General features: G+C 33.1%; 2 protein-coding genes across 5 annotated transcripts in view; one reads left to right on the forward strand and one right to left on the reverse strand.

Annotated features, from left to right (window-relative positions):
• The window catches only part of LOC113512486 (reticulon-1-A), a 46,554-nt gene that overhangs the window by 3,184 nt on the left and 31,263 nt on the right, over positions 1–12,107 (forward strand). The window lies entirely within an intron of this gene.
• Positions 1,969–5,690, reverse strand: LOC128201513 (uncharacterized). Its single transcript, XM_052898697.1, has 2 exons — positions 4,625–5,690; positions 1,969–4,100 (listed from the first exon to the last, which is right to left on the reverse strand). Exon 2 carries the CDS (start codon positions 4,093–4,095, stop codon positions 3,223–3,225), a length of 873 nt encoding a protein of 290 aa, XP_052754657.1. The 5' UTR covers positions 4,096–4,100; positions 4,625–5,690; the 3' UTR covers positions 1,969–3,222.

Genomic DNA, 12,107 nt, shown 5'->3' on the forward strand with positions numbered 1-12,107 from the left:
TATAAATAGGTAAAATGTTATTGGATACGGAAGTGGTTATGAATAAACAATTTCTAGTTTACGTTTATAAATCCTACTGCTCTAGGTATAATAAATATTTAATTAATCCGACATCCGCTGCAGTAGTTTAAAAATTGCCACAGGATGTGTACCTATATCTAGTTTATTTCTTATGTCATTTCTATTTGGGTTAGATATATTTCTTTAAACAAATTACAAATGAATTTTGTATCTATTCTTTATATATTTTTTCGTGGCCTCTGAAATCTTGATTTCATATCGATCTACGCTTCGAACATTGCATTGCATTGCGTTGTATTATTTTTATTCCCAAATGATCTGTTCGACCGACTCGACCTCAGAACAAGGCTTGTTGTCGCAAATGCAATAAACTAAATACCTGTATATTGTGTACTGTAGATACGTAAGTAAATAGTACAACTCATTCTAAACATTATAATTTATATTATTATATTAAGCGACCTAAAAAGAAGATATTCTCAATTCTAGACTCATTTAGATAATTATTTTTTAATTGATAGGGTTTTCATCTTGCTCGCATTTGAAGTAGTTGTTCTTTTTTGCGAAGCAAGACCTTGAATTATTTAGTTTAATTTGCTTTGACTAAACTTGGTGATGTCGTTTCTGTTGAAAGCAAAATAAAATTTGTGGTTATTCGTTATTTTTGAAACATAAAAATAGTAATATTTAGATCGTCTCTAATTATGTAGATACTCTCCTCCTGTTCTCCTATAATACTACGCATTTCAGATTTTATAAAGTGACTACGCACTTGTTGTTTCCCTTGACCTAAATCGAGACCCTTTGTAAAAACGTACGCACCCTTTGTGTCAAGTGTTTGCTCAGTGCTACGTCATTTTATTCGTCGGTTCGTCACCCTCACCGCACTTTGTTCTTACGAATCATGACAATGTTGCAAATTGAACAATGTTGCAGGGTGACTTCTGGCGTAATCGAATTTGGATCAATTCGGAATCATATCGAATAAACTTCAATGGACGTTCGTTACCTTACGTTGCATTTGATCTATTTTTATTTACCTCGTTGATTTCCCATTTTCTCATTCAACACGTAAGAAATTTTTCCTTATAAAATATAATCTAGTTTTAGAAAAATATGATCAAAATTGTAAATATTTTGTCTGAATGTTCTTTTCAGAGAATATAAGAAAAGTATCGGAGAGTCAATTTTGGAAGTCTATACATACTCGTATATGGCAAGTCAAAGCGTCTAATTAGAATCTTAGCCTCTCTATGGCCAAATAAAAAATAAACTTTCCATCGATCGACCTACTTTACCCTACATATGCTTGTCTTTCTCAATTTTTAGAAAATTGAATTTCCATTATTAATTTTCAATCTAACCTTCGAGTGGCGCAAAATATTCCCATACAAGTCTGCAACACATATAAATATTTAAAAACGACGTAAAACCCTTGTCCTTCGAATAGTGTTAAATAAAGTAAGGAAAGTCCTTTACATATTATATATTAAATTGGTATTTGCTGATCATATAGTACATATCACTGTATTAAAATATAACAATGACTAGATTTTTTTAATGTTGATCTGACTTTTGAAGAATTCTGTTACATTTCGAATCGACTTTGTAAAACTTCGAATAAAAATTGGGATAGCTTGCACTCGATCTCATTCCAAATTGTCTAAAGTTAATCATAATTAATCTTCAATAATTGTATTAACTAAATGTAAGAAGACTTCCGAATGAAGCCGAAACAATTGTTAGAAATGACAAACACTAAGATCATAAAATTCCCGTTATGCATAAATATATATACACTTCGTTAAAAATGAATTTAAGTTTTAAATATGAAAATATTTAAATGTACTTTATGTTTGCATTTAAGTTCAAAACTGCAGCTCATATATACGAGTAGGTATATATCATCTAATTAGCTGATAGTACCTTCTAATTTACCATAAGTAGAGATGGGCAATCCACCTGGGTGGGTTTAAAGTCTGGTGGGTAAAAACCGGGTGTTTTGGGTTTATTGGGTTTAAACCCCATAAACACCCAAATTTTTGGGTGTTTATGATTTTGTACTTCATCATCGTCATCTCAGCCGCAAGACGTCCACTATACTGGACATAGACAATATTATTATGCAGCCTACAGAATAAAAAACTTTTAATTTGATTTTGAGTTTATTAAGAAAGAGATGAAAGTAAAATGTAAAACTACAGTCAATCACTGTCAGATTCAGAGTTATTACAAGCGATGAATTGTATAGGTTCGATAGGCTCTATTTCGTCTAAACTGTTATGTTCATTTACTTGCTCAATGAAAGCTTCTAAGGTATTTTCTTCATTAAACTGAATGTCCTCGCATTCAGCTTTATGTTTAAGATTCCAGTTATAACAAATGAATGAAATTTTTTCAGTTCTTTCAGTTGTAAGTCGATTTCTTTTGTTATTATGTATGTAGCCTTGGATACTAAAGGAACGCTCAGTGGCTGCCGAAGTACAGGGAGCTGATAGAATACGAATCGCTACTTTGCTTAACTCAGTGGAACCACAAATACCTTTCCACCATATTAGGGGCTCAATGCTATCTAATGAGCTCCATACAAATCCTCTGGCCCAAAAGTTTTCTTTAGCTTTATAACACGCCAAATCTGCCATTACATTTGACAAACTTAAGTGTTGGCTTAAATTGTAGATAAACTCCATACCCTTAAGTTCTTCCTCTTGAGTAAGTTCGACTCCTAGAGTCCTGGGGTCTAGAATATATGCTGCAAAATGTATTGGCCTCATTGCCATATTGCATCTTGAAGATACTGATGTTAGAATCTGCTGTTTGCTTTCTTCGCTCAATGTCGAAATCTCATTTAATGCAAAACGTATCTTAGCTTGTACATCTCTAAATGTAATGTATGTGCGATGCAAACGATTCTGGTCGCTCTCTAAGTAAAATATGCTTTCAGTGACTGGTTCCAAAATACTTATACATTCCCCTGTCTTCGTCCAGAAATCATCACTTAGAATTAAATCTTTAATATCTCTTGAAATTACCACATCTTCTCTAACTGTTAATATTTGCAAAGCTATCTTATTTGCTTTCAAACTTTTTAACGAAGTAACATGACTTCCCCATCTTGTAGCACAAGGCAATTTTAGTGTTTGTGTAGAATCTTCACCCTGCCTTGATTTTATCAACAAGGAACTTAATCGTTGACTCCTTTTAAGTTTTTATTATATTTATGGCTTGCATAATAAACACAGTTACTTCTTGTATCTTTACAATATCTTGGCACAACAAGTTAAGGATATGTGCACAGCAACCGAGAGGAACAACATGTGGATATTTGAGTTTTGTTAATTCGAATGCCTTTTGTATATTTCTAGCGTTATCGCCAATAAGTACAAGAAACTTATTTGCTCCATACACTTTCATTACTTTTTCAACTTCTTGGCTAAGGTATTCACTAGTGTGAGGATTACTTTCTGTATTCAAACTTTTAACGTATGCAGGTTGAGGTTTTGATATAAGAAAGTTTATTATTCCTTCATTTCTTAAATTAGACCAGCCATCGCACTGAAGGTGTAAGTAACTACAAGCATTTAGTTCCTCATTTAACTCAAAACGCATTTCTCTATATATTTTATCTAAGTATTTTGTCGCTAAAGCTTTACGTGAAGGTATTTTAAATTTTGGTTGCAATTTTTCGAAAAATTGTATCCATAAAGGATGTTGCACCATCGATAATGGCGTCCCTGTTACAAATATAGCTCTCGCTAATTCTGTTTTTATATGATCATCGGTGTCTTGAAACTCAGCATTTATTGTAGTGTTAGCAGACGACGAGGGGCTTATAAAAGAATCATTTGTCTCTATCTCTGACAGTCCAGACATTTTGGTTTTGGACGAGCTATCTTTTATAAGTTTCATAGAGTCTTTTAATGTTTCTGGAGATTTTGGACAAGTGATAAGATGTTGAAGCATTTTGGCAGCATTACTGAATTTGTAGACCTTATTACAAAGCTTGCAAGAAACAGACTTGTTTGGTAAAGTACGGTAGTGCTCCCATATGCGTAAATCTTTAGGTCTCCCCATTGAACCTAAAAAAATGAACGATGATTAGTTGGTCTGACGAAAATTCAACAATAGAGTGCCTATTTTTTTACAATGATTATTTCTTGTTATTTACAATAAATTTATTAAAAAAATAATAAAATAAATACAAAAAACCTTTGTAAAATTACATCTCCTCGGAGGATTAAACGCAGACGCTAGTTTATTATCGTATTGTTCTGTATTTTTCTCAGCAACTTCTTTAATTCGATTAGGTACTTACGCATATTATGTTAAAAATAAATATCTAGTACACATCTTAGGCTATCCACCATTATTATCCAATGACGACTCTCAGCTAACTATGCACTATCATCCAAAATAAACGTGTATGGAAAATTTTATCCCAGTCGGTTGAGGATTGAGGATAATTGCATCAACATACGAACATACCTACATACTTTTATTTACATAACGCAAGCTAAATAAAAGCTTGTAATAATACATCTAATTTTAAGTTAAAATTGTTAAGTGATCATGATATAATTGTATCATTCAAAAATCCACTTACCTTTAATTATTTCTTGTTAAGTATAAATATTATTTCAAATCTGCTCCCTTAATATGCACTTTTTTACTGCTTTTCCTACCTAACACGTTACCAGGAAGTCACGTTACCAGAGTCAGAGTAATAGTGAACACGTTTGACAGTGATTGTCGTCGCCTCATATTCAGCGTCGACGAATAGGGGAATCCCCAGTCATAATGTATTGCATGCGTGGCGGTCTTACTTCAAATCCATAAACAAAGAGATAATTACAGAACTCGATACTAGATGGCGCTGTTTTTGTTTGAAGAAAGTTTGCGGGCTAAAATACATAGAATTTCATCAATGACTTCCACAAAGAACAACATTTCTGTTTTTTCTAAGTCCGTATCTCTTCCGTATATTTCATAAGATATAAGCTTGGGCTACATTGTTATGCAACGTGATTTTGTCGCTGTCTTGCTAGCAGGGTTGACAGATATACGATTTAAATCGTACTCATACTATTATTTGTCTATTTTTTAATGTACGATCGTAAAGATTATGATCGTAATTCGCACAAAAACATACGACTTTTTGGTTACCTGGCAACATTTTTATTATGAAACGAACATGCTCACATCATCAGTCACATGCAACAATTTATTGGGGATTTCCCCTTCACATCTGGCAGTCCTGCTTGCTAGAATATAGGTAAGTCAGCCACAGTTACTGACGATCGATATTTAAAGGGTATTGTTTTTGTGCTAAATATTTCATAAAAACGTTATTTAATACTTTGTGGATTATTAATTTAGTTGATAATCACTGGAAGTAAAATGGATGCTAATTTGAGAGATCAAGATCTTCGTATAAAACAGTTAATAAAAGAAAATCTACGTAAGTACTCTTTTTATACCTAGGTAGGTAAGGTATAATAAACACAAAAGGTACTTAGATCGCGTGTGTTCGAAGCATTTATTCTAATAAATTTAATTTAAAATTGTAGAAAGAAAAAAATGTCTGCCAAGCCGTAGCCGAAGCCGATCTCCAAATATATTTGGCGATAGTGAGACCCAGTGTCCAGATGATTTACCCAGCGTCGTCGCAACAAAGAAAAAAACGAGGATAAAGTAAAAGAAAATTTACTGAAAGAAGAAACAAACTGTTCTAAATGCTTAATTTATGGAGAAGAGGATAAAAGAAATGAGTATTTCGGACTGTTAGTGGCTCAAGAATTTAAATATATACGGCCATGTGTGCGAACGAGGTGTTATGAAGAAATTTTAAAGTATCTACGGGAAGCAAAAGGCCAACATGTTGATCAACTGCAACATGAAAACACTGAAAATTAATTACTTTCATTTTATTATATATAGATTTTTAAAATTTCCTGAAATATTATTAGTTAACGTTTTATTTAATATTGTAGAATTGATCAATACAATTTATAAAAATAATTTATTGGTATTACTCACATATTTTCAAAAAAATACGTAAAAACCTATTTTTTTGGGTGATTATGGGAGTTTATGGGTGTTTATTGGGTTTTTACCAAAGCACCGGGTTTAAACCCGGTGCTTTGCCCATCTGTAACCATAAGTCATTATTGCTCACAGTTTTTATAAGGCGTTTTGATATAATTTACTTTATGATTACTACTTCTTAATTATTATACATTCATAACTTAATTAACACTGCACGATATCACGTCATAAATAACATATTGGAAAGAAAGTTAAAAGAACAAGAGGAAGACCAAAGAATAACTATATGGGACAAATAAAGGACAGGCTAAATGTCGTATTGTATAGCGTATAATATGGTTTAGGATAGAGCCGAATGGAGAAGAATACACGAATTAAATACCGCTACAAGAGGATATACTTAAAATTAATCACAAGACTTAAGTTACTCTTAAACTTCTAAAATTCTAATGACAACCAATGCCATACCCGAACCTGTATCTGTCATATTAAACACAAAGTTTTCAATTTTTTTTATGTCCAAATGTTAAGAATCAATTTCAAGAGCTATTCTTTGCTCAGTCTTATTCTACGTATTTTCTGGAATTTGCGGAAAAACCCCAGACATACAAACGTAATAAAGGCTAGGGCTCTGCGAGGGGCGGAGGGGGAACAGACAGGATCGATACTGGCTGCCGCCCGCCGCACACGTACGTTCATGGTATAGGGATATTGCTTACTTTATCACTTAGAATACTTTATAAACCTTTCGCTATCCCTACTTTTGTATTGGGTTTATACCATACTATAATGACTAATTAACTCCCCATAACTGAGTACGAATGTCTTTTAATAGGAGGATAATATAAGCCTACTGTTACCATTCCCGGTTAGGTGGTTTTGTGTAGTATTTTATTTGAAAATGTTTTTCTCTTGCATTGTGCTTTATTCACCTTTTATAATATCGAGAGTATAAAGGGAGTAGTGCTACTGTTTTACTTCGTCATCATATGGAATGCCAAACTGAAAATAGGTTTATTAATATTCCATATACACTGATACTCGAAGGCAAGAAAGGAATTGGAGATATTGCATCACAAATAGATGACAGCAACATTACTACCAGTACATAACTGTAGTATTGTATTAATTAAAGTTAATGAAAAAAGTAATTGGGAATTATCGTAGAAACATTATCTAAATGAAATTAGTAATAAATCGAGACATTCAATCAGTTACCTGATTTTTTATATTTACTACTATTGGACAATTGGATATCAGCAGACTGTCTTATGACCATGTAAATAGTCTAGTCAATGATTCGTTTATTCACAGTTTCGTTAAGTTCTGTTGAAACAAATGTTACTGAGCCTGATCTTTAAGAAGCTGAAAGAATCCCCTGCTATTGATTATAGAAAATACTTTGGATGTTTCGTATTAAGATTCTAAATAAATGTTTACAATTTATTTTCAATTGACTTTTCAACTAGATACCATGATGAGTTGTGAAAATTTGATAATATGTTTACGATTCGATGAAGCCTATTTTAAGAATTTTCGCGAAACTGTCAACTCAACAACAACATTTATATTAGAATCAAAATAATGAGTCATTATTTGCTAATGCTTTTATGTAACTTCAAAGTGACCATGACTCTGGGCCCCCAGAAGAGGCGCACACAAACTGTTAGACTGCTACTAATTGCGCGTCACACTCCCACACTAATATCGTAGTAAGTTGATCATCAGTTAATGCGTAGCCATTATCAACCACACATTTAATTACTAGTCTGGTTGAATAGCTATAACAAGGGTAAGGAATATTTTATACTATACATTGTACAGTTTAAAATATTCCTGTACAATGACTCATGGGAAAACCCTCTTATATTAACCTTAGTTGTATAGGGGATCGATTAATACTGTATTGCACACGCTTTGCGCTTTCAAGTTCAAAAGGAGTTCAAAATAAGAACATGAGAGCTTTGTGGGTTTACTAACCCTCGGAAAGGCCTTGATTACTAAGTTCCAGTCTGGCTGGCATCAAAAGTTTAATGTCAATTAAAATTACCGAGCAACTGTCAAACCTAATAAAGTTAATCCGAGAGGAAACCTACTACCTACACCGGATTCTTGCTACTTTTTATTCCAATATGATCAGAGAATTGTGGCTTATATTGGGCGCGCTTTTGGAAATATCTCTCCTGATATTTGTAAAGCTACTTACTTACTATTAATATTTGTGATATTTGTAATACTTAATATTACAGAATAAAGAAAATCCTAAAGAATGCCCAAAAGAGTAACGGGAAACTTTCACTAGGCTGCAGTGATTTGTATGACTTCTAGGAACAGCACCATTGTAACGTCCGATGTTCAACTATACTAATATTATAAAAAGGAAAGTTTAATTGTTTGTTTGTATTGGATAAACTCAAAAACTACTGAACCCATTTTAAAAATTCTTTCACCCATAGAAAGCTACATTACCAGCGAGTAACATACTAATATGCTATATATTATTTACGAAAATTGTATTTACCCGTGCGAATCCGAGTCATATTGAAAGAAAGAAAGTAATTGTTAGTAATGTACTCACTCAATTGACTATAAAAATTCTTTCACCTATAGAAACTTACAATAGCAGCGAATAACAAAGGTTTTTGAAAATTCTATTTATGGGGCCTGATCGCTAGTGCTTTATAATTCTTGAAGATAAAAGTGTTGAGCTCTGTACCCTGAAATTACACAGTTATATATCATACTCCAGACCGAAATAGCAAGCGTGACGGTAGAAATTCGAGTGAGACAAAGGTGCAGACATCTTTTTTATCTGTTTATGGCTGGAGCAGTGACACTGCAGGTGCGTCGAGCGTGATGTGTGGTGACGTCAGTGCGTACTAGACTTGCGTCTCTCTCGAGTATTATTTATATCTGAGGCATCGACTTCGTGGCGTATAGCATGCCGGTCTCTTTCAATTATATTTTTGCATTACAGTATTTATTTATTAATGTATCTATATCTCCAGAACAAACATAACAATAAAAAATAAAATGGATTACATTTAACAAAACACTTCACAGCATACCAATGAGAATTCTGAGATCGATCTCATAATTTCCACTACTACTGCTCTCATCTCGTTAAACATTAATCGAATTATTTCATCTGTTGCTGTTAAACAGATATATAGACATAAACTGTAATGTTTATACGTTATATTCTAACTATATATATTTTTATTTGCTCTTAAATCTATGTCAGGCGTTTTGGAGTTTGGGCCTTTTGTATCTTTTTTTACTGATAGTGTAAAGTATGTAAAACATTCTATTTTGATGTAATAACAATCGAATTAACTTACGTGTATTTTAGTCAAAAAAGCTGGTCTAGTTTCGGTACCATCAGGGGCCCTTAGTCATGAGCATCTGTGACGCGAGCGCACTAACTGCACTGTTATTATTTGCGTTTATTAAAATAAACATTTATAAAACTTTTAACAGTTAAATGTAAAAAAGAATTGATGCAGTCGACTTGCCTCCATATTTCATCGAACATATCAAATATTTTTATCTAGTATCTTAGTTTCATATATATTTTTATATATTACATATGACGAGAATATTGTATTATGTGACAAAAAAGAAATACAATTAAATGTATGTACGCAATTCTTTACAAATATATAAGTATACTATAATAAGTCAAGATTGTTCATCAAGTAATAAAAATAAGTACGAGTACCCTTTAATCCCCTAAAAAAGTGGTTCAGATGGTCAGACAAACAATTAGACGAACTGAGAACCTCGTATCTTTTGGAAATAGCTTAAGAACAGATAGACAGATTTTAGGAAACTACGGAATGTCTACGATGGGATTTTAAATTGAGGGTCATGGTTCCATTTCGCTACATCTAGATAGACACTAGTTTTTTTTAATGGGTAACAATGAAATTATAAGCCCACCTTCGCTACCGGTATATGCTGACTAGGCACCAATCAGAGATGAATGAAGAATGAGGATAACAGCAAATAAGTTGGCCCATCGTGACGAATTCAAAAAAAAATTAACCATTTTGGTTTACAAGTGCAACCGCGTGGTGGTTGATCTAATAAGATATATTACTAGCAATAGGTTCTTAAATCCCATTACTAACAATCCCTTTATCCCGATAGCTACTAGGTACCTATCACTACCTTTAACATTGTGTTAATCTATAAAAACCTCGTGTTATGGCTTCCTCTTAATGTCATACTACCGCGAAGGACATTTATAGCTCCCATTTATAATTATGATTATCGTAAACCATGTGATCAATAACTAATGGCTAGAGTAACCCATAGATTATTGAACAAACCATAAACAATTTAAATTATCAGTAAATAGGTAGATAATGTTTTAGAACGACGTAACAAATGACTTTGAAGCATCTAAGTTTGAAATATAATAAACAATCGGAACTAATATGTAATTTTTTTTATATTATCACAATCATCATCATCATCGTCATCATTATATCAGTCTTTAACTGTCCACTGCTACTCCTTGAGGGGTTCTGTCAGTAGTTTCCACGCTTGGCAGGCGAAATGGCAACCATAGTTAGGCTTTGAAGATGTTTTAAGAGGGACGCTGTTGCCCATCCCTCGACCATTAAGTTAATTACATGAATTCCTCTTTGGTAAATGTGATATTGATAAATTACGCTTTTAAAACGGTAATAAGATTTTATCATTACTTTTAATCTATAATCTTTTTATTACTCACTTGTTGATGACAACGGTTTCGGCTTTGAAGATATTACTGCTGAAATTTTCTTGATTTTTTTTCTTTATACAACTATAACTGGCAAACGAGCATTCGGCCCGTCTGTGTGTCGACATCTCTGACACCAGGGTGGCCACGCGCGCATTGTCCACCCTTAAGAAACCCTAATACGCTCTTTTTAAAGAACCCCATACTGTAATCTCTAGAGAAAGCCTAGAAGAAGACATGTACCTATTACATTCACAAATTTGTTTCCGAACACAATTATTATTTTATTAAAAAAAAAGTAATCTAACTTTTTATTAAGATAGAATTGGCATGGAGAAAGATTTGTTTCGGATTTAATGAGAAACTTTACAATTGGCTTACTGAAAACTGTTTTTTACTCTTTTAAAGATTATTTTAAAGTAAAATTTTAAGGACAAGTTCTTAATTAAATATATGCATACGGTTGAATATAGAGATTCTGTTTTTAATATTAAATACTTCTAATGTAATCTGTATTTGAGCAAATACCAGATCTACAAGAGGGAGACTTTGTACTAAAGTGGTTTCCTAAGCACCTCTGTCGCATTCGTGTTTCTAACGTGAAGTAGCTATGTTTGCATGGTTGTGTTTCGGTTTGAAGGGTGGGATATGGCAGTGAATTTACAGGGTACAGAAAATTAACACCTGAGTCCTTAGGAATGGCAATACATGGGGGGTATTATGGACGAAACAGTATACTCTGTTATGTCCATAGTATTGCTCATGCCTATAGGCGACGGTTGCCACTTTCCTTCAGATGGGCCGTCAGCTTATTTGCCATTCAAAGTTACATAAAAAAAGTTATTTATTTATTCCAGATACAATATTATGAATTATCTTTCAGTTTACATTCTGGTTTCATATATGGATTTAGATATATTTTTTCAACCACCATCTATCTATATATAAAAAGGCAGTTTCTATCGTTACAAAATCAGGCCAACACCGTATCCATAAACTATCGTGGATAATTTCTGATGAACTCGTTATGATGGGCCAACTGACCTGTCTTTTTATCCTTATTGTCACTCGCTGTTGTCCCATCAGCGTAAACCGGTAGTAAAGGCGGAGTTACATTATCATCCCATAATAAAAGTGCACCATATTCCGTATCTACCTATTCCAAAACAAATTTTCCAAAAAAAAAAAAAAACAAAAACGCTACTTTTCAAAGATTTTTTATTGTCAAGGAAGCAAACGTGCAGTCGGATCACCTGATGGAAAGCGGCTACCGTCGCCTATGAACATGAAAGAGGTTGCTTGTACATTGCTG

Source organism: Galleria mellonella, unplaced genomic scaffold (genome assembly GCF_026898425.1).
Source record: "Galleria mellonella isolate WM207_F2 unplaced genomic scaffold, CSIRO_AGI_GalMel_v1 utg537, whole genome shotgun sequence".
NCBI classification, from domain to species: domain Eukaryota; kingdom Metazoa; phylum Arthropoda; class Insecta; order Lepidoptera; family Pyralidae; genus Galleria; species Galleria mellonella.

Coding starts and splice junctions, on each gene's coding strand:
- LOC128201513 (XM_052898697.1), bottom strand. CDS start 4,095: ATGGGGAGACCTAAAGATTTACGCATATGGGAGCACTACCGTACTTTA.